Consider the following 24099-nt stretch of genomic DNA (forward strand, 5'->3'; position numbering starts at 1 on the left):
ACCTGGGGAGGGTAACCTTGAGATAAGCCCCCCTTCTTCCATTTAAACTTCTGGAGATTCTGATTCCCAGGCTCTCTCCTCACCTGACAAGTCCTAATCTGCCTGACCTTGGAACGCATGCCAAGAATAATTACCCCTTCCCTTCCCCACAATCCAGGTCCAGGGCTTTGAATGCATCACTCTTAAAATTCTGGGCTGGAATCCCTGCAGAATCCACCACGCTGGTGCCACTTCTCTTTTTCAGACAAGCTCCTCATGTTCAAAACCTTTCTCCTCTATATCACAGTGAAAGTGCATCACAGAAAAAATTGGGAATAGCAATAAGCACTGAACAGGGCCAGTGTAGATGAATCGAGACTTTACTTCATTTCTCATTTAATAATTTTCATTCTTTCATTTTGGGGATGGAAAAAACACGAGATTTTTAAAAACATCAAATGTGAGAGAAAGCAAACCTGATAGTTTTGTCTATCAGGAACACTTGAAAGATTAATATTTTACTGTAGGTCCCACCTCTCCCCCCCCCATGTGTGTGTGTAATTCATCTGATGCAAAAGGCTTTCTCTACACATGTGCATACTATATTGGCATCTTGAGGGTTGAGACTCAGCCTCTTCAAAAGCATGTAAATCATTTGTATGTCCAAAAGCACAGAATGAATTATGCCCCTGAGAACTGTAATTGGCACAGACTCCTGGGTGTGTAATTGCCACTTGTATGCTGGCATGCAAATGTCCTTCGAATTTACTGAACAGATGAGGTCAAATTGGGATAGAAGGATACGACCACAAATTTTTCTGTGATGCACTTTCACAGTGAGATAGAGGAGAAGAGAAAGTGACCTAACTAGGCATGATCTAAAAGAATCCCAGAATCTGAAGCCAGAAAATGGCAGGCCCGTCCTTTACTCATAATTATACTTTAAAACAAAAACCCTAGGGGGAGATCAACAAAACTGCATTTTAAGAGTCTTCTCACCTGCCCCCACCCTTCAGATCAAGCCAATTTTTCATCTGATTATTTTTAATATGAAAAAGATTTAACAAACCCACAAAAAAGAATGAATTTCTAATGAACACTCTAGGACAATAGCAATATATCAGAAACAGAGCTTCATAAAACAGTCCAGGGCAGATTCAGATAGCCACATTAAATAAATTGGATAGGCAGATAATTGAAACAGACATGTACAATTTACAGTATCGCCCTGCTCAGACAAAGATGTATCGATCCCTTGAGAAGCACAGGCAGCACACTGTATTAGCGATGATATTCCGCTCAAAGGATGAGAAGAAAACCTTGTTAATCAGAAAAACAGTTGGAGTGCTTACGGTACAGCAAAGGCACAGCTGGAGACACTGTGAGAAGGTACAGAAGAAAACAGCTGGAACAATTATGGTGTGGTTAAAAACAGCGGGGGAAATTACAGGATGAGAAAAAATAGGTTAGGAATGCAGAGCTGGACACATTGAAGTCAGCTAAACTCAACCTTTGGATCTAAAGGAAGGGTTTTCTCCTTCATCCGGAGACCAAACGGGCTAATTGCCCCCGGTACTTTGAGAGCAAGACAACGGGGCGATCTCTGGGCTGTATCGGTTCCAGGTTAGAGCAACTTGTCCCAACCTGATATTCTTCCGCTGTCTTGGACTTCCACTCCGAGCAACCTTGGGCAGCAGGGGTGATGGCTAGGAATGCTGGGCACAATGGCAGAAAAGCTGCCTTGGAAAATCAGACCCACTTTGACACAGTTCTATGGGCTAAGCACACTGAAGACTTAGTGCTACACTCTTGGAGTGCCCCAGGGGCAGGATTCCGCTGGGTGATTCTGCCAGCATCAATGGCATTGCACTAGCAGAAAGTACGTTCCACACTATGCCCAAAGAGAGACTCCAACTACCGTCATGTTTGCACGGGCATGATTGCACAAGCCACTGCACTTTATGCCTGAAATTGGCTTAACGTAGCTTAAGCTAATTGCAATGCACAACTGACCATGCAGTCTGTTGTGCATTACACCTGAACAATTGCAAGTACTCATTACAGCAGTCTCATAGCCAAGCCAAGAAGGATGTAGCTACAGCTTCCTATCGGTAGAGGAAGGTCTTTTACAGAGCAGTTGCATCTTGATTGTCTGTTTGTGACCAAGAAACTCCAAAATACTTTGCTATCCACTGTTACTCACACACATGTCCCCTCTCAGCTGCTCTGAAGATTGAAGTTAAGCTCCAGAGCGGGCCTTGGGTCCCTCAAAGCTCTGGCTGCACTAATTCAGACATATTAGTTGCTGTTGCTCCTTAGGCAAAGCCTGAGGCTGACCTAGAAACCTTTACTGGGGATGGGTGGGAAATGAGTTATTAAGCATTACATTAATTTCACAGATTAGCACATCTTGAACCATCATATAAGCTGAAGCAATGCTACAGCTTAAGATCCATACTTTCCCAAGGTTGACAACACAGCCAAGGAAAAGAAAAGTGCATAAAATGTACAAGGTAGTTAAAGTGTGCAGAAAAGATGGGACTTTGCAAATAGGAGCAGAAATCTGAGGCATATCAGTGCAAACCACTAGGAAAAATGTGTGCATTAGAGAAATACACAAACATACATCTACACTTTTTACAAACCAAACCGGTGGGTGCCCAACTTTGCATGCCACTTTTAAAAAATGCATACCTGTGAGGAAATGGGACAGAATGAGCTTAATCCTGAGACTACCTTTATGAAAAGTGGATTGTCAGGTCCCTCCCATCATGTCTCAGACTGGTGCACAGTCAGTAAGTGACAAATTACTGCCGGCACTGGGATTTTTCTAATGCACAGACCTAGATGCTCACCATGTGGGGCTAGAACACAAGATCAATAGCTAATCAGGTCTATCCATGGCAGCTCCCAATACCTTACCAGCAATCACTCCAGGAACTCATTCCCAATCATGAATACCAGAGCTTGCAACTTCATGATCTACAAGTGTAAACTAGGCTGGTGTGAAGGGTGGCCACTTGGCAAGCTCCCACAAAAGCAGGAGGGTCCCCCAAACAAGGCTCCCCTGGAGTTTCTCCTCCTCTTTACCATTGCAAACTGCTTGCTTGCTTGCCTCTCACTCTACCCAGACCGTGGTGGTGGTGGTGGCGAGCAGCAGATGCCGCTGGCTACTTGCTTCAGTGCTATGAAGAAGTCAAGTGGTAGTAATGATGAGAAAGTCTGAGGAGCAATGGCTGCTAGAGACAATGCTGGGGAGAAAGTAAGCTCCCAAATAAAGAGCGTCCATTAAGGATCCCTTGCCCAAAGGCCTTCAAAGACCAGGAGGTGGCAATGACCGCAAGCTCACTATAGCCAAGCCAGTCCACAGGCATGGGAACACTCTTCTTTCTCTCGGCATTCTTCTGGAACACCTTTCAACCCAGTCCAGTGTTAATGTCTACCATGCACTATGCTGGTACATGGACTATTCATGAAGCCAGAGCAGTTGCACAGAGATTTGGTGGCATGGAAATTGAGCCCACTAATATCCTGAATGCAACTGAGCCTTGAGCAGTAACAAGCTCCTCTAGGTTAATTGCTAATACTTAAGGCTTAAACAGAAATGTGGAGATTAATTACAATGTAACCTGGAGCTGTAAAGTCTTATGGTAAGTCTCTGAATGAGAAACTAAAACAATTCCCCTCTGATTAATGTTGGTATTTACTCTGAACTTGTAAAGTGGAGTTAATTGCAAATTATGGGAGAAACACACAAGGTCCATGCTCATGGGCGGCCCTACAGCCTGCAAGCAATGCCGCAGGAGCCTTCCTTCACGCCCCGATCGGGTCGTCTTCTGAAGAGCTGCATTTGAACACCCAGCACCAGCAAATTGTGTCTCTTTGTACTGGATTGCTGCTGAGAGGGAAGAGAGAGAAGGCCTCTGAGACAGACTGCCCAAAGCCATAAGAGGCAAAGATTACCAGCACATCTAGTGCAATGTCATCATCAAGACCATCACTTGGGGAGAAGATACAGCACAGGCACAGACCACTCACTTTCCATGCCAAGTCAACCAGGGCCAGTGACTCCAATGTTAGCTGGGCTGTATATCTATGCCAGATTTTAGTCTAAACTTGAAAAGGGTTATCTATGGTGCTGAACCCTATCCCCAAAATAGGTTCAGAATCATAGATAGCTTCTTATGTAAAAGTGCAGTGTAAAATCCTGAACAGATGCACAGACCTACTGACATTAGAGACACCACTACCAGCCAGTTCCAAGGTTCTTTTCAGTTCCAGCAGACTCCTGTCCAGAAAGACCAGGTAGCAGGTGACGTGAAGACCCATTTTCTGAGACCCCCAGAGAGCTGTTGCCAGTCCCAGAAGGTCCAGGGAGGCTGGATCAGCCTTCTCCAACCTGATATCCTCCAAAAATGTTAGACAACTCCCAGGATGCCTGACCATTTGGCACTCTTGTTCAGGTTGCTGGGAGCTGAACTCCATAATATCTGGAGGACACCAAGGAGGGGAAGGCTGGACTGGATGAGCAATGGTCACTTCTAAGGGAACTTCCTATGTTTCTTTATACCTAAGCAATAGTTTTGATACATACAATGGGAAAACGCAAGAAAATTCTTTGGGTAGCGCTTATTCTGCCTATGGTGAATCCTGGGGAAAGTGGGTTTGCCTCTCTCTCAATCATCTTGCCAATTACAGCCAATTCCTGGGTCTTTTAGAAATCCGATGCAAGTAAATGACTCCACTGCCTCCCACCCACACATAACATTTGCAAATGGCTCTGATTAGTGTTCCTCTTGGTTCTAGTAAAAATAAAATCAAAGTAGACTCCAGAACAGCAAAGGCTGCACAGCCTGACCCTAAAGTTCCCTCAGGGAAGCCTTTTGCAACTCACTCTCCACATCTGCAAGCTCCAATGCAGCCGAAGTCATCATTAATGCAAGAGATGTTCAGAACCTGAGTCTTTCTGGCATGCACAGAGAGAAATAATTGGCCAGTGAAAAGGTAGATTAGCAGTGTAATGAGTCATTAGCAAAAGTAACTTTCCTAAAGCTCCCCTTGGGAACACGATGCATCTCTGGTCGCTGACACCATAGAAATGATACAAGGCCTGGCTGTTGCCCACGTGTGTGGCCCATCTGGATCCTGAGTTCTTCAGAGGGCCAGTGCTTGGCACAGCTAGCACAACAACATCTGAACATAAGGAAGTTCCTCTAGATCCGCTTCACAGAATTTCAGTGAGGAAATGAGCAAAGCATTTAATAAAATGGCAGCTATTAGGAGACAACCAAGAAGAGTCCCCCATACCTTAAGGCAGACTTTCCCTAGGCTGGTGCACTCCAACATTTCAGACTACACCTCCAAAATTCCCTGGCTATTATCCATGTTGGCTGGAACTGATGGAAGTTCCAAATATCAGAAGGGTCCCCGGTTGTAAAAGGGTGTTGTTAGGCGTAGAAAGCTATGGATAGCTGATGGTCATATGCTACTTCTGGTAACAGAGGCAGTATACTTATGTGCACCAGTTGACGGGGAACATGGGTGGGTGGGTATTGTTGTTCTGCCTGTGAGTTTCCCATAGTCAACTGTTTGGACACCATGTCAACAGAACTCTAGCCTAGATGGACCTCTGGCCTCATCCAGCATGGCCCTTATTTTGTTTGTGCACAAAATTTTTATACCTCCCCACATCTGAACAGATTCCAGAACTGTGAACAATAAAAGACGAAAGGACGGAAAGACCAAAGCACCATATTAAAAGTGTTCTCCAAAACAGGATACCAATAATATCGTTGTGTTCTTAATGGGTATGAATGAGAGTAATGAAAAGGGTAACCTTTTGTTTTTTGATGTGTTAGTTTCAAAACATACAACAAATGGAACAAATGGGGGGTTTTACTTCCAATTTGCATTTCTTCTGAAGTGAACGCAGACACACCTGCATTCTGAGGAAGAACATAAAAAGGGCCATGCTGGATCAGGCCAGTAGCTATTTAGCCCAGTATTCTATTCACACAGTGGTCAAACAGATGCTTGTGTGTACGTGTGCTCTGAAATCACAGACTGATGTATGAATGGGCGGAAGGCACCCAGGTTGACAACTTGGAGCCCACATACACCAGTTTGCCCCTCGATGCCTCTCTTGGTGCTTGGCAAAGCGTCCTAGCTCTTTCATTTTTACCAACACATTTCCTTACCGGCATTTGAGATCGCTTCCAAGCAAAATGAGGGCCTCCAACAGTTACCTTCCTCAACTTCCATAAGTGTCACTGAGCTGCATGACTCCTGCCAAGGGCATATCTTGGTTTTTCCTAGAGTCTGCCTGCCCACCTGGGGAGTCCGGCCTTGAGATAAGCATCTCATTTCTCATCTCAGCATCTGGAGATGGCCACATCCTTGCCCCCCCCCTCCTCCTCAAGACCAGCCAACAGCCCTTGAGCATGCACCCAAAGCAGCCATCTTGCTCGCTCCCAACAGACAGGGCCTATTGGACTACAGCTAGATTTCTCTGAGAATAATATTCAAAAAATCCAAGTTGGCAGCCTCCTGCCTGATAGAAATCTCTAAGCTGGATCTGAGTCCTTGATGCCATTTGACACACAACTCTTCTGAGTGTGACCATTCACACAGGAGCACCACAGGAACCTTTTAATTCAAAAACACCATTCAAGCAATGTGGCCCAATTATCAGTGGAAAAAAAAGGGAAACGGTCCTTTGTGATATGAAACAGCACTTATTCAGGTCAAAAGTAATGAACCGTCTACACAGAGCAGACATCAGAGGCAAGATGACCTCTGGGCCCTTTGTCACCATTAATTTCTACCTCACAGAGGTGTCATGAGCCTTAATTAATTGGCATTTGAGATCCAGAGATGAAAGAAACCGGCTGAGAACAAGGTACTAATTAGAATAATTGTTGTTATTGTTATTAAGCTTTGATATACATTACAAAAAGATGAAAGGAAAACTGTCTGCTCTGAAAAGAAGTCTCTGAAATGAAATATAAACTCTCCAAAAATAGAAAAGCTAAGGAGGGATTTAACACCCCCCTTGCCTTACATATATCCCCGGGACCATTCTTCGCATGCAATGGAATTCTGCAGAGCACCCCTACAGATACCGGCTGGGATGGGTGATACCTTGTTTTAACAACAGCACCAGGTTGAACCTCCTTGGAATGACCCACTCATAGGAAGAAATGTACAGCCCAGCCTGCTTCAAAATCTACCCGCTTTCCACTTGCAAGGCTCTTTCTCCATCAGGGGAAGAGTTCTAAATTGTAATTCCACTTTCCTTTCAGTGCCACACTCACCTTGTCAAGTTCCTTCACTCCCATGTCATTGTGGCCAATTCATTTCTTGGGATCTGAATTATTAGAGGGGGACCATCCCCTGCCATTTGCTTCCCCCTCCCTCCTGTCCTCTCTTTCCCACAAGGATTTCTACCAGCCCCACACTTGCCTGTAGGTGCTCAACCTTCTCTAACGACAAGCCAGGGAAAGAGAAGCAGGAATAGGGAGGAGAAAAGAACAATGATCAGCTGGTCTCGTGCATGTGTAAATAAGTCCTACTGGTAACCATGGCAACACTACCAAATTGCTGTCCTGCACTGCAGCATTGCTTCATATAATTTTTGTTGATATACACAATTTCTCATCAATGGAATCACCCTAGAGGAATAAATTTACTGAAATGCAAAGACATGCATGCAAAAGAACTGATGGTTTCAACTCTATATGTTGCTTTGACACTAGGACAAGGGCTACCCCACTCGGACAAGTGACCAGGCAAATGGACATCTTCACAGGAGTTTGTAGGACACCTCATATTCCCTGGTCATACTGGTCTATTCTTCTCTCTGCTCCATTCTTTCCTCTATTCGTTCTTTGTTCCATCTATCAGTCCTGGTGCCCGCCCCTTCCTTCCAAGCATGTCTAACCTGCTTCGTCTACAATGACTACGATGGTTTACAACCACCTCCTCCTCTCCAGTAAAAGTCAATGCCAAATCAGCAGGTGTGGCTAGGTGTATGTTGACAGAGCCACGGTTCTAGCAGCCACCCATCCGCTCACACACAGAAAATCCTCCAAAGGAATCATCATCCCTTGGCATCTGCCCATCAAGACCAAACCATTCATCGGTCTGCCTGAGTTAAGACTGACCATCCCATGCAACAGAATGCATATTTAGAGTGAGCAAGCACGCTCTGCTTTAAGGACATAGCTAGTAGCTATATATGATTCATTTGATTTTGTAGTCTAGAGTAAGTGCAGGGCTCTCCATCTTGATCAGTATCTGAACATGATGGATGGGGGCCTTTCAACCTTCTCCCTCCACTGTGATTCCAACTGGGCATATACAAATAGTATATACAATATACAAACAGTGGTCCATTTCCTCTTAGGGGTAATTTAGAACAATATAAATTGCAGACATTGGAATCATCGTGTGACTGAAAGAGCAGAAACACCATTCTCCCTTATACTAGGGCCACAATCTGAATTTACACACCCTTGGGGTGGGGGATGATGATGACGATGACAATTTAAACACAAGCTTTGGGTTTCAATGAAATGGATTGGGGCAGCGGAAATTAAGCCCAGCTGCCTGAGAGATGAACAGCCTTTCTGAACCTTCTTGCAAAGGTCACAAGAAGGTTCTAAAACCATAAAAATGGGGAGGTGGTATCGGGAATCGGTTCTATGTTCTTCTATGAAATCCTAGTCACAGTTTCAGGGGAAAGTTATCAGGGCTGGCCCAATGTAATTTGTGGCCTGAGATGAAGAACAAGATATCACATCCCAGTCAAATTCCATGTACAGAAAGTGATTGGGGTGGATATCTGAACTGTACTTCAGTATCAGTGAAGGAACATCATTTGCAACACGAGAGGGCAGCATGGCGTCTTTTTGCCCTCTGGCATTTGCTACCTGAGACGAGCTGTTCACTCTGCCTAATGGCAGGACTGGCCCTGCAGGTTACCTTCCCAGATGTTTTGGAAGCTGCTGTCACTGGAACGATGCTGTGGGGAAACGAATGACTCTCCTTCTACAGAGATCTCAAGTAACAGTATTCACTGAACCTTTGCTTTTGTATTATTCATGCATCTGATGCTTTGGGGTGGTATTTCAGGAATCATAGGTATTCCCAAGCTTGTTTCCTTCCACCCCTCTTCCCTGAGTCTGCACAGGAGGACACCACACCCTCTGAGAAGGTTGGGTTAACTCATAGTCCTGCACTCAGCAGTGGGTTGGACCTGGTGGCCCTCTGCCCCCTTCCAGCTCTACTAGTCTCTGATTCTCCGGCACCTGGTAGATTCCACCAGCTCATCCCTTTGGGAATGATCCTCAACCAAACAGTTTCATTAATCTAGCAGTGTGTAGCTAAGGTTCTCTTGGGAATTTTAATAGCCTACCCCTTCCTTCTCCCCTTAGGGAAAATGCTTGTTTGATGCATGAGAGGAAAGGTTGTCTCCATCTCTTTCCATCCCCATAAATTCAAGATGCAACACTCACCATCTTCATCAGTCTGAAATATCATCTCTTTGCCTTCTTTCCGGCCCTCAGGGTTGGAGAGGATAAGTTTGACGTGGACATTTTTGTATGGCAGCAGATTCTTGATGGTGTAGTGGTTTGTATTGTGCTCCACCTTCACACATTCCCGAAAGGTCTGGTTGTGGCCAGCACTCACAGCATAGCAATAGCAGAGTGTGACGGTATACGTGTGACAACGTGTCAGGTTGTAGCCCAGGGGTTCCCACTGAAGAGTCAGCTGTCTCGACTGGATCTCTGCAAAGGCAAGGCCTTTGGGTGCCCTCATGGGTTCTGCCACAGCAACAGAAAGAGAAGAGGATTAGAACAATGGCTCAAGAAGCATCCTGAGTAGAAAGATGCAGTTCAAGAATTGGGGTGGGACCACAGCTCAGCAGCAGGGATGCTGCAGGTTTCGTGATCAGAGTTTACTAGAATTCACAAAGTACTCCATATCTGGGATAAAAAGAACCTGATTTGTAAAGAAATGACCATGGGAGAAGCCAAACAAATCTTCTTCAGGTGGACTTCAACTGGGCTATATGTCCACATGGAGCCACTTGGTGGGTGATCTTTGTGAAGAAGACCACCCTAGTAAAGAAGAAGACACTCCCTCAACTAACCGGGTCCCAAGTTCTTCAGGACTTTATGCATTCATATTACCTTAGGTCTGGCCCAGTAGCGATAAAGACAGCTATGTACCATAAATAACTGTTTCCTCCTTTGGACGAAACTTCTTTTAACTACAATTTCAGTGACAGCACAATCTGAACACTGCCGGTTCACGTGTATAAGAAATGTGTGGGGCTGTTCTTAACATTCTTTAGCAGTTAGAAGCTGCTGGTCTGTGCTGTCTGGGGCAGAATGAAAACCCACCATGCCATGAAACTCTCCCAATATATCAGGCAGCAACTGCTCCCCTGTGTCTGCTGGTGCCTCCTTCTTGTTAAATATTTGGGATTGTTTTTTTATAAACATCATTGAACGAGACAGCACCAGGTGAAAAACCAGACTAAGCAAAATGCAGCAGGAGCTTTTCTCACAGGTATTTGGGCAACATAGCTGGGACCAATCAATCTGATCGTTCTGTCTCTTTTCTTTCTCATAATGATAAAAATCTATCAATTTTATGGGAGCTGTTTTTCTGCAACTGTTATTTTAAAGGTATTTTAGTTGTCCACATAGAGACCAAATTTACACTGCTGTGGCAACACATAAGTGGGGATACATTTCAATAAAATTACAATTTCTATCAAGGTTGGGGGTTTTGTTGTTAAAATGAGAGACTATGTCCCACTGGATTTTATCTGCACGTTCTAAAGCTGTTTTGCAGGAATCTGAAAATGCAAGAGAGACTCTTCAGATTTTTAGAGGTTGATTTACAGCCCTCTCCTGTTGATTCACATGCACTGTCTTCATGGTGCATATTTTACTTTTAAATATATATGTGTGCGTGTTTTTCCCCTCTGAACGGAGATAAAAACAATACAAATTTAAATTCACAATGACAGTATGCAAAACAGAAGAGCAACCTGGCCAGATCAGATCCCAAGGAAGAAATGTGCATAATTTGTTCTGGCATGGTTGCCTTTAACCCTTTGTGCCCACTGTATTCCCTTATAGTCCATAATGTCAGATAAAGCATTTCAGTCACACTGAAATTCTAGCACAATCTGCAAGATCAGAAAACAGACAGGTAACATCACAATCAATTTCTTGTCCAAAGGCAAAAACCAAATAGTCACTTATCCACAAATCAATTTATATTCTTCATCTTACTTAGTCACACAGAAAGAGCTTGAAAAGTGGCACATTTTCTATAGGAGCAAACTGACTGTCCATAGGAGCAAAAATATTCGGTAGGAGCAAACTGCACCCCAAAGGGCTATCAAGATGCTTGCATCTCTTGCCATGCTGGGACTTCCCGCTCTAGCCTCTTGCCCTAGAACAGGGCAGCTACATTTCCAGGGCTAAGGGGAGGAAGGATGGTAAGGGGAAATATTTGCAGCAGGCCTAGAAGTCTTGTGAGGGTGAGAGGCTGCTTATTCAGGGTTGCGGAAGGCAGTCCTCTAATTAAGTCAACTGGGTCACACCAAAGAGACAACATGAAAAGGAACGATCCCTTTGAAACAATACTTCAGGGAGCAGCAGAGATTATATTCTTTGCTGAGTTTTTGCCTCACACCCCTGTCACATATGAAATCCCTTAGTTGTACTGAAACCGGGTTGCTTATGGGGCAGGTTAAAACACTTCTTTCCCCAGGCAGTGTCTGGTTACTTTTGATGTTCAGGGGCTTAGGTTGATGGAGGATATTAAATGCGTGTCATTAATGTTTTGATTTGTAAGCCACAGTAAAAGGTGAGATAAAAATATACTAAATTAGGGCACATGAGAGAGCCAAGCAGACAGATGGAGGAGGAAAATCATTGCCAATCTATGGACTATTGGATAGTGTAACATATGCCTTATATCTGAAGGTAAGCCCTGTACATGAAAGTGTCCAGTTTGAAGTAAAGCTGTGAACACATGACCTCTTGAAATTTTCCACCCCGCTTGAGGGCAGATAAATTGCATGGAAAATGTCACTGAACTTCTCCAAGAGGAGTAGAAATTCTCCAACAGTTTCCTCACAAGTAAAGATCAGCTCTGGTGATAGTTTTGGCACAGCTTCCTTTATTTTCCTAAAGGTGGGTGGGTTGCACTGCAAACCCAAGAGGCCACAGCATCGACTATGCTGGCAGTCTGGTCCCATTTTGCTTGTTCCACCTGATCTGAAAAAGCCCCTTGGAAGGCATCCCCTCTTGGTGCTGTCCCTGAGCTCCAGCTGAAGTGCAAGAAGCCACGAAGGCTTCCAACAAGAGAACTATACAATAAAAGACAGGACACTCACATACACACCTTTACCACCTAAGGTTTCTTGTGTTTAGGCAAGATAAACCAAGCCCATGAGAAATTCTCGGAAGCTTTTTTCCTCCCTTGATTTTCTTATATTAAAAAGCAGCTCATTTTCCATCAGATTAAAAGAGCATAGTGATGGGGGAAAGAAGCAAGCAATGCACAGTAGTCACTTGAAGAGCTACCCAGGCCAAGCCATTTAACAACAGAGCTCACAGTAAGGAGAGTCTGATGCTGATCCAGTGTGGGAGCTGGACCAACAGCTGAGAAAGCAGGCAGACCAAGACCTGGTCCCGTTCATGCTCACTGTGGTGAGAAGCCGAGCTTCCAATTCCATTACAGAATCACTATTTCCCAATTTGCATCTGTACTGATGAATTAGTATGTATGTATGGGTTTGATGGAAATCAGCCTTTTCAGGACAATGCCTTCCTTTTGGGGGGCAGGGGGAGAGGGATTGCATAACTGGCCATCATATTCTTGTCTTGCAGGGACTCAGACCCAGAGGGCCCATTTATTCAGGAAAGTGGGTACCAACATCACCTAAAGACCACGGCTTACAAAAGGAAGACAGAGGACCCAGGCATCCCAGGGTAGGTAGCATCACAGGTTCTAGATACCTCTGAATCAGAACAGGTCTAGAAGAACACACGGGGAAGGTAGTTCCAGCTTGGGCTGGGAAAGGCTACTCTCTGAAGCTCCAGAGAGCCGCCAATACTGATCTTGATGGACCAAGAGTCTGATACAGCACGAGGCAGCTTCTAATGCTGCTGTTTTCCTCCATCCTGACCTTCCTGACCAATAGATGTCAAAGAATGACGCTGATTGTTTCAGAATTAGTAAAAGGAGCATGCGTCATGTTCTCGCTGGGATCCATAAATCCTCCCAGCAGTCCTGTGTTTTTCTCATTCCTCATCAGGCCTTTGCCTTTGATGTGGAGTCATTAGGCAAGGGCATAGAGGAAAAGTGGATCAGCTGCACTCAGGGAGAAGGAGCTCCAGGAAACAGCCACAATGGGATGGAAGGCCTCGACTCTTCAACAAGTCCAGGGCTGGGCTCCTGAAAGGGACCTGTATGGAACTGAGTCACTGAGAAGAGGCTTAATTGAGTACCATAACCGATTGTCAACAGCAATTGTCTGCTTGAGTAAGGAGTCTGGTTCCTTTACCACTATCTAACACAGAGGTTGTTTATCTTAATATTGAAGGATCAGCTCAGAGAGAGACAGAGAGAGGAGCACACAACTGCAGGGAGGTATTTCCCAAAAGGACACGATGAGATGCTTGGGAATGGTAGAGGACCATGGACTTATAGGACCATGTGAAGCAATTCATAAACCTCTGACAATTCACCACAATCATGTTTTTAGATAGACACTGGAAAGGAGGAATCTCCTAATAGCTGGAATTGCTGGCAGGCTCCAAAGACATGGCATGCAGGGCACTGGTTAAAGATGTCGAACCCTTATCACCAGCCAAGCGCTACCAGGAGATTCCACCCCCTCGCTCACAGGAAGAACAAAATGGCAAGCAACAATACAAACCCACTCCAGCCACAATCTAGTACATGAACAGCTGGAAGGAGCAAGAATACAGCTTCAACTGACAATTTCCTTGTGACAGCAAGGGTGAGGAAAGAGATGCTGTGAACTAGAGTCACATCAAAGTGTCCAACCCCAGCTTACCACCCTTTCAAATGTCGCATTTTGTCTACTCGGCAGAGTCGATGACAGATAGAAAGACCTCCCCTCATTTATTATTGCTAGTGATCCCATTCAGCATTGGAACTGAGCACCTCTTATTTGTGCATGTCTCTGTGTAACATAGAAACAGAATGAGTCAGAAGGGGACCCCTGGCTCCAGCCGGCTCCGCTCACGACATGCCCACCATGTGCATGTCCAGCCTATCTTTGAACACCCTCACCGATGGGGCCTCAACCACCTCCCATGGAACCCCATTCCACACCCTCAGGGTCCTGACTGTCAGGAAGTGCTTCCTGGCATCCAAATGGAACCTTGGCTCCCTGAGCTTTGCTACGTGTAAAGCCAGATCAGAGTGAAGGCAGGAGGGGATGACTTCACTCTGATCTGGCTTTGCACAGCATTGCAAAAGTGGCACAGAGGAGCACTGTGAGGATCCTGTAGGCAGGGAGCAGCAGTGGAAAAGATGTGGGAGCCGGTTTTTCCCAAAGGACCCAAAGGGAAAGAGAGCTTCTAAAAGAACGTTGACCAAGTTCTGTTCCAGACCTGAGGGCTGCTGGGAAACTGTGTGCCCTTCCTTTCCGGGGAGAGCACTGCCAAAGGGGAGACTAGCCTGGTGCCACTTAGACATGAGCACCCACGAACAAAATGCGTTGTCGAGCTGCTCTCCCTCCTCCCTCTTTCTTTGTGCATCTTGTCATTTCAGCTGTAAGCCTGGGGCCAGGGTGGGCCCATCTGTCTTTTGAGACACACACAGTTAATGGAGGCACTTTATTTATTTATTAATTTATGTATTTCCACAGAGTTAGACTAGCAGATGGTTCAGCATGGTGGTGTGCAGCAGACCAAGGCAGCCTTAAGCCGAATAACATTCATAATAATCAAAGGCGCCACCCAAATTCCAAGAAGCTAGCATCCAGAAATAAAGACAACCACTCACAAGAAAGCAGACAGATACTGCGAAGCAAAAGGACATGACGAGACAGATATGATCTGCATACTAATCAAGGCCTTCTTTTTTCTAATAGCAGCAGCCCAGGAAACTACAGCGATCCATTCATTCAAGCTGTGCCAAAAAAGCCATTCCACATTTGCAGCCTCTTTTGCCCATAATTTTGGTGGCAGAGGGGAGAGATGCTGAATGCATGTCTGCCCTGCTTTCAGTGGCGGCAGCAAAAGTCCGGTGTGTTTCAGTCTGATCAGGTCTGGTATTGTTCCACCACTGTTCCCGGCAGAAAGACTGCAGATCAGCTCCTTCACAGGCTACCCAGCCCTCAGTGCCCCTTGAAGGTCTCCAAGTGACAACATGGCATGCTTTCAAAAACACTCTGACTGGCATAAATGGAAGGCAGCCAGAAGTTACTTTGGAAAGAATTGACCCTCAGAAAGGCACTGCTGCTCAGTGGTTTAGTGGTAAATTTTGAAGTACAGGAACTCACCATAACAACCTTAAAACTGTCAAGATGGAAATTAATCTCTCTCTCTCTCTCTCTCTCTCACACACACACACACACACACTTTCTGGGTTTAGAGCTTACAACAAAATGGGGACCCAGTCCAACCATGGAAAACTCAAGAGGACAGTTCTTGCTGACCTCCCTTCAGATTAGAGAAAGACTCCCTTTCAGCCCCAGTTTTCCGAAAACACTCTGGGTCAAACCTCAGCATGTGAGAAGCCTCCAGGAGGAAGACACTACAGGTTTTTTGTGGAGGTCACTCAGATTAAGGGATCAGCTGGTACAGAAGGAATAGAAATGCCCCGTTTGACATAGTACTCCGTTCCAGGCAATTCTCGGTCAGGACAAAACATCGGTAGCCCCTTCCAAGCTACTGCCCAGGATGGAAGTCTTGTTGAGACAGTCTACATTGTTTGTTCAATATATTTTATTTACCTCTAAACACGCTCCCAACCAAAACTAAAGTTTATTTCTGGCATTCTGAAAGCTAGCTACAAGATGGGGAATCCTTGGCTCAACAATGCAGCAAGTGAGAGGATCTTGGAAGTACTCGTTCCCCTTTACTCAACATTGGTTAGGCCTCATCTGGGATGCTGGGTCCAGTTCTGGGCATCACAGTTTAAGAAAGATGCAAACAAGCTGGAAAGAGTTCAGAGGGGATGATAGGATAGCACTCTCCAAATACTTGAAAGGCTGTCACAAAGATCATTTCGATCATCTCAAAATGCAGAACATGGAATAATGGGCTCAAGTTGCAGGGAGACAGATTCCAGCTAGAGATCAGGGAAAAAATCCTGACTGTTAGAGCAGTAGGACAATGATTCAATGAGCTAGGGAGATGGTGGACTCTCCCACACTAGAGGTGTTCAGGATGCAACTGGACAGCTATCTGAAAGAGATGATTTAACTTGGAGTCCTGCTCTGAGCAGGGGCTCTCTGGCCCCTTCCAGTTCTACTATTCTATTTGCCACTAATCATGATTCTCTGTTTAGAAAAAGCAAGGCTCAAACAGAGCTATCACAGTAGGTCTGAGGATCGCCTGGTTTCTCTCTCATTCTGCCCTCACATTTATGGCCTAAATTCTCACCCACATTGAAAATACATGAAAGAGGAAAACCTGCACATGGAGGGAGGCAGTTCTAGTCCAGTCTGCTAGAATTCTTCTTACTTTCAATGGTTTTCACAGCACTGAGCAATCAAAATAGGATTGCCACCTGCAGTCTGTACAAGCACACAGCCAGTGCTATCGCTTCAGCACTATTACCTTGCCCTGCTGCGTGTGCAGACCAGGCCACCAGGGGAGGGAAGCAGAGAGAAACCGTTGGACCCACTGAGTCAGCTCTACTGGAGCCTGGCAATTGACTGGGCCAGCAGGGTCCATGTCCAAATGTTCAGAAAGTGTGAAAGCCAAGAGACAACCATGTTCCAGCTTGTGTATTAGCCGAAGAGACGAAGGTTAGGCCCATTCATGTTGGAATTCAGAAAAGCAAAATTCTTCATGCAGCCATCCTCCAGCATATGGGAATAGATCTGACACTGAGAAGTGAGATCAACTAAAAAGTGTGTTTATAAGCTGAAACAGCAGGCCCGGGGAGAGGGGGGAAACAGGAGGTTGCTGAGTCAACTCTCTATTATTATTATTGAGAATCATTAATGAGACTCTTAATGAGAATCATTGATAGTATCAGTTTGGGAGGATTCATCACGTTCAACCACTGCATTGATTCATTGATATTTTGGAAGCAAGCCTCCATAAACTTGTGCAAATGCTCAAATGGGGTAAATGGAATTATTCACAGCCTAACAAGCATTAACTAATCAAAGCAACACACATGGAGGTAACCATCTGTGAATGCAAACTGAGAACTGAACAGAGCCCTCAAGAAGTGTAGATGAAAAAGGTCCAGATTACTGTAAGCTCTGCAGGCACAGGATAGCAACTTCTGCCTTGGGTTCCACTCTATTGAGGATGGCCCCCTATTGAAACAGTGGTCCCGATCCAGTCCTGTTTAGCAAGAGAAGACATCAGGGGTCTTGAAGCTGTCCACCAACAGTGACCACCCAAACAGCAGCCTGAAGAGAAACACCAGTCACCTAGTGAGAGTCTTCCCTGCTATGGTATTTTGTCTCTTCCAAAATAATACATTTTTCTTAAATTTCCATCAATATGCACCACCTAACATTATGAAAATCCATTTCTTCTATCTTTTTTGCCAATGTGTATGCAGCCATCCTGGTATCATCATCTTCTTCCATGCCACCCAAGAGCTGAAGCTCTCTGGGCAGCTCACAACACTAGATAATAATGCTTCACAGTAATCTCAATATGCTAGTAATACCGTAAAAAATAAGGGAGGATCTAATATGTACAATGCCAGAATCTCTACAACAATCAAGATCTAGGTTTCCTCCCTTAGCACAGCCAAAGCCACAGAGCTTTCTTGCAATATGTTATTTATTGACCAAAGCAGTTTCCAGAAGCACAATCACCCGGAATCAGTCTCTGAGCATGCCCAGAGTAGGTTGCCGAACCAAATCTAGTTTTGCTTAGGAGTGTGTTTGGGGCCCCTCTTTTTGCATGGAGCTTTTTGGAAACAAGCATGCCTCCTCTCTGTATGGCAGTGCTCTAATTGGGTCGTCCTCCTCTACCAATGTCCTGTCATGGGATCGAGAGCCCTACCGGCCTTGCCTGTCTTGGAGAAACTCCCCTCCCAATAATGTAAACCTTGGATATTCTGAGAGGCTGCCTGAGCACCTGGAGAGTCTGGCCTTGAATAACGCACCTTTGCTTCTCTCATCTCAACAGGGCGGGCGGCTACAAGTGGAAGGGCCTTTTCCACTGTGGCACCCCGACTCTGGAATCAGCATCCCAGGGAGGTTCACCTGATGCCAATGATGCATACTTTTCAGTGCCAGGCCAAGAGCTTTCCATTTTCCCTATATTTTAACTGTTGATAATTTATTATTGATTTATCCATTTTATTTACATATATTTTTACCTTTTATGGACCCTGCGGATCAGCCACAGTTATGGTTTTGGTTATAGTTATGGCAATGATTGTAGTTTCAATCGTGTTACTCTTACTTAGTTTGTTATTTTTGTTTACATCCTTTATTCTTTACTATTACATTTATTTTATGGATTTGTTATTGTTTTTATTGTACTTAGCTAACACCTCATAATTGTCAGGTGCTATGAGGAGATGATACATTATGTTGGAAGGGATGACGGATTATGTTGTGTACAACTTCCACTGGCTGTGCTGCTGTTTTAAACTGTATTGAATTTTAACTGTGCTTTTATGTTGTAAACCATTCAGAAAGCTCATGAGCTGTGAACTTGTTAAATAAAATTTTTAAATGTCTGGAACTGGCCCACATTCCACGACCTCCCCCTGTTCCTCCTGCTCCTCAGAGTCCTAATCAGTGATCCATGGGAACGTGTGCCAAGAGCAACTCTCCTTCTCGCTCCCAGCACTAACCTCTTTATAGAACTGAACTATAGGAAGAACTGCAAAGAAGGGATTTCATTCTGGAATCCTCAGATCCGACTGCTGCCAGGACCTGCTTGGAGGCGAGGTCACTGCAACAGAGGGAAGCAGTTGCCCAGCGGTGGGAGGGAAGCATGACAGGATCAATGCCTGTTCTGTGTCAGAAGAAACCGTAGCTATTTCAGCAAGAGTAAGGAGTGGTGAGGGTCAAAAAGAAAGCCTAAGCACCAGACCAGAATGAGGCTCATGAAGAGGAGCAACCAGGCATCCCTGTTCTCTCCCTCCCTCTTTCCTTCCCTATCAGACTCGGATGAAACTTGAGAAACACTGTTCTTTCAACAAGTTATGGAACAGTGTAGATGGAAGTAGCATCATCCTTGGGACATGGGAAAGTATCTGCCCATATAGAGTTGAATCAAAACTGAAACTTCCCCCCTCCTTTCCCCCCTTCCAGAAAAACTTTATAAAATAATGGGAGACCAATATGATGAGATAACAGGAATGGTGGGGAGAGGTAGGATCTGATCCTAATTCACACCTACCCAGCTCGGAACAGTTCCTGGCATATTTGAGTCCTTTGTTCCATGGCAGTGTCTCAGGGCTATAGGACAGGCTGGCAATTTGGCTGTAACAATACAAACATGGAATTCTATTCTCATATTTAAACCGGCCCAAAAGAGCAGATTTCCCATTCAGTATACAGACCTCAGGTTCTCCTTCCCAATAGTTCCAGAAAATCTGGCTGGCGCATACAAGTTCACTCAACATCAAGCTTTTTATTATTTCCATCTGTCTGTTTTTAAATACCTTGATGTCTTCTAGTAAAAAAGGCTCTAATAACATCTAAAATCATATACAGTTGCAATTAAATTGAAAAACTCAAACTAAACATAAATTAGCACCACCATGGAAGTGAGATCCCAGCAAGCTCTGGTTCAGACATGAAGTAGAAAACAATGTGACTGCTGTCTTTCCCTCCCTTTTATGGCATCTGGAATGAGTGTTGGTACCTAAGGAGGGGGGTTTTCCTAGCTGGAGCTGGGCCCAACCGAAGGACAGAATGGCCTCCATCTTTCCACCCTTTGGAAAGATGCTGTGCCAAGAGCCGGAGGGCTGCTCGGCTTGGTTCCATTAGACACAAACCCCACATCTATTCCCCAGAGACTTAAAAGTCTGCTGGTGCTAAGCTTTGTTGTCATGCAGAAGGTGATTTTAAAGAAGGATTACTGTACAGAAGTAATTTCAGCCAGGATGGAAGGCTGTTTGGGGCACTGCTTCCCACTGGGAGAGAAGAAGGGTGGGTGATGGTTAATCATGAGTGCTGCAAACGCTGAGATGCAACATTCCCATGTGCTGCACCTGCCCTTCCAGATGCTTGAAGTGCCTAGCAACACCTGTGGACAGGAGGAAGATGCTTCAGGAAAAGATGACACGTCAGGCCCGATGCTCATTTGAAGGAAGGGGGTCAATACAGCTTGCTGCAGGGTTACGAGGCACTGCTGTGCCCCATATACGGCCTGCTTCAAGATTCCATTTCTTCAGTGCACGGCCTTTGGAATCAATCCGCTCTGAAGTCTCCTAGAAGCAGTGCAATTCAAAAGGGAGGAAGTGCCAGGCTTGCGCTCCGATCGCGTTTTAATTTCAGTGTTGTTGAAATGATTGACAGCAAACAAACAGGCCAGCACCCCTGGGCCAATGCAGGCCGACTCGCAAGAGTTTCCTCAAAGATCAACTAACGAGGATGTCTGAAAGCATTAGTATTAGTGGAGATATCCATGCAATCAGAGCAGTTACCAAGTCGCCTGCACTTACGGCCACCAAGACAGCTGTTGTACACCCAGCTGCAGCATCTCATCACAGCCAAGAACCTATCGTGCTACAGGAGACATGAATCTGGCCAAGGCTGAAAAGGTTGCACATCAGAAGGACAGGCTGACACAATGAGAGGCACCATTATGGCACAGAAGTAATTTCAGCTGGGATGGGAAGCGGTTTGGGGCAGTGCTTGCCACCGAGAGAAAGGAAGGAAAAGGGATGGTTAGTCATGAACACTCCAAAAGCTGTGATCAGCAATTGTTCAGGACATGCTCAGTTCACGGGCTCCTGTGGAGGGTGGCTAGCTCCCCACAAGCCCTCCTTGCATTAACTCAGAAATTATCTGCATTCTTTCCTTTAAAGAAGCACGTTGTAGAGTTGGAAGACATGTGGAAAAGAGCAGCTGAAATAATCCAAAGGGTGCAGCAATTGCCCAAGGAGGAAAATTCACAAAACCTAGGATTCCTTAGCTTAGAAGAAAGGCGAGTCAGTGGCAAAGTGACAGGGATGTAGAAAATTATGCATGGAACAGAGAAAGTGAATGGGGAGGTTTTCTTCTCCTTCCCTCATAATATTCAAATCAATATTCCATGAAGCTGACTGGTGGGAGATTCAGAAATGGTAAGAGAAAATATTAATTCATAACAAGTCAGCTCGTCACATTTACTTTTAAAGCAGGCCCCCATGCGTGTATTTTGAAAGGCAGGGAATGTTACGCAAATGAGGGCCACAATTTGCACAAACAGCAGCTACATTTATGCAAACTGCAGTCATATCATGCACCAATTTTGGCTGAGTTCTGCACAAATTTATGTGGCCTTTAAAAGCAAAAGGCGAATTGTGGATTGCTTTAAAAGCAAAAGCCCATGGGTTGGCTCAACCCTCGTCAGAGCAAGGTGCTGCCAGTGTTGGATAGATGAGCCAGAAAGGGCAGGGGGTGGGGGGAGGCTGAGCCAGTCTGCTGGATTTATTTATTTATTTATTTATTTATTTAAGGCATTTCTACCCCATCCTTTACTGAGGTCTCAAGACCTCTTTGATTCCCCACCCCACACATGAATTTCTCACTCATCCTTTGCTCAGCGGACATTCTGGCTTCGAAGCATTGCACCGGGAGCGGCCTCATTGCCACTGGAACATGAAATTTGCATCACGCACTGGATTAGAGGGTCAGGCAGACAATTCGCCCCTTCTCTGACAGACAGCAGCTCTCAGGCAGAGGTCCTTCCACTCATCTGCTCCCTGATCTGCCTGTCTGAACCAAGATGCCAGGGGCTGACACTGGACCTGTGCTCAGTCACCCCCACCCCCTGACCTATCTCCACCTATATTCCGGCACTCCCGATGGTGAGCATGCCTTGTGAATACAACACTTCAGGATATGGCAGGCCCCTTAAGAGGACCACAGGGTCTCCAGGTGGGGCATTTGCCGTGGGGGTTGCCTTTGCGTGCTGGCCAGGGTCCAGCTTCTCCACATAGTCCCATCTCACAGTGAGGCCCTCTTCAAGTGAGGATCTCTCAGCTGCCTGTCATCCCAGGCTGGCCCTGATGGGAATGTGGTAGAACCCTCCCTGCAGCTCTGCAGACACCCCAGGCTGTTCCCTTTCCACCTGAAGAGGAGAAAAATCAGTGGCAGTGATGACAACCTCCAGTGAGCCAATGAAGGTGACCTTGGGACAACGGAGGCTGTTGCTGCAGCCCAGGCTCCCTTCCACACAGTACCGGGGCTGCCAGGCAATGTGTCATGTCAAAGGGAAACCCTGTGCTGTCCACAAGGTCACAACAACTCAGGCAGGAAGCACAGCAAGGCCCACACACACACACGCACACAGTCCCAGGAGAATGAGAGCAAAGCTGCAACAACAGGGCAAGCTGACACTGTGGCCAGAGTCTTCTCGCGTGTCGGTAGGCCCTTCACGTGCCCCTTGGAGCCCTCCTGGCATTGCTCATTGCTCCTGGGAGAATGTGCCACTCCTGCAGAGCGAGGTGGGGGAGAGTAAGGCCAGGTATTCCGCAGAGAGTGAAAGCAATTTTGTGAGCCTTGCGCTCCCTTCCAGCCCTTCAGGAACCCCCCTGTGTGGAAGATGCACCCTTCTCTGCTTCCTCCACTGATCAAATGAAGACAGGCACCTCTGCCAGAGAGGAGAGGAGAGGGGAGGGGAGAGAGAGAGAGAGAGAGAGAGAAAGTGACAGGTGCAGACACTCAGGGGTCAGCCAAAATTGGTAGCACGGAGCTGCCCAGGAAAATAAAAAGATGTAAGATAGGCTAGAACAGTAAAGGGGAGGTGAAGAGGGAAAGAAAAGGTGTCAGTGCAAGGAAGGAGGCAGCGCCGGGCTCAGAAAGAGAATCCGATGAAAATCTGAGATGCAACAGCAGGCTTGAGTACAGCTATTTGCACGCACCAGCCAGACACGACACATTTCAGGCTGGAATGTTGACATCTTGCTGAGATGGGATAACGGAGACTGATGTGACCGCCCTGATTGGAAATCAACATGGGAAGACCGGGAGCAGGCAGGAGCAGAGGTGGAATCGAGAAGCCCAGCTTTGGCTTCCCAGCATGGCCATATAAGGGGCAAAAGGAAGGGAGGAGGAAGCCAACTGGGGGGGGGGGGTGAGGTGAGGTGAGGGGACCATTATTTATTTATATACTTGAGCTGGTTTTATCCCATCTGATAGCCCAAAGGCTCTCTGGACAGTTAACAAAATCAAATGCATAAAACAAGCATAACACAACAAAACAGTAAAACCAATAGAATCACTAAACCACCAATAAGAAACAAGACCGCTGTCGCCATTAAAAAAACACCCGCCCAATAAGACAATCCAACAAGGCCACTGCCACCATAAGCAGGCTAAAAATACAGGCTCAGCAATGATATAAAATGCAATAATAAAGCTCAGGTTTGACTATCAAAATTTCTGGAGAATAAAAAGGCTTTCACCTGACGCTGGAAAGAGAAAAGGATAGGAGCCAGAATTTAGGTTACCAGCAGGAGGGCTGGCCAGTTCCTAAAGTCCTCTTGGGGCAGTACTGAATTTGATGGGTTGGGGGCAGGGGGGGTGTCTACACACACATGCATGAGAGGTGTAAGTGTGTGAGGGAGCAGAGAGAGGGAGGTGTGTGTGGAGGACAGAGAGGGGGCAGATGGAAGTGGTACAGCAGTGCCAGGCGTATCCCCCATGTCTGCATTTGGAACAAGGAGGCAGAGAGGCCAAAAGCAGAGGGC

At 45.8% G+C, this 24099-nt stretch overlaps 1 protein-coding gene across 3 annotated transcripts in view; it reads right to left on the bottom strand.

Moving 5' to 3' along the window:
- The window catches only part of PTPRU (protein tyrosine phosphatase receptor type U), a 349047-nt gene that overhangs the window by 142297 nt on the left and 182651 nt on the right, over positions 1 to 24099 (bottom strand). For all 3 annotated transcript variants that reach the window (XM_044434925.1, XM_044434924.1, XM_044434927.1), the window contains exon 8: positions 9495 to 9803. In XM_044434925.1, coding sequence (XP_044290860.1) covers positions 9495 to 9803 — 309 coding nt within the window. The remainder of the gene's footprint in view (positions 1 to 9494; positions 9804 to 24099) is intronic.

This window comes from Varanus komodoensis, unplaced genomic scaffold (assembly GCF_004798865.1).
Source record: "Varanus komodoensis strain SLA01 unplaced genomic scaffold, ASM479886v1 scaffold29_1, whole genome shotgun sequence".
In the NCBI taxonomy this organism is placed as follows: Eukaryota; Metazoa; Chordata; class Lepidosauria; order Squamata; family Varanidae; genus Varanus; species Varanus komodoensis.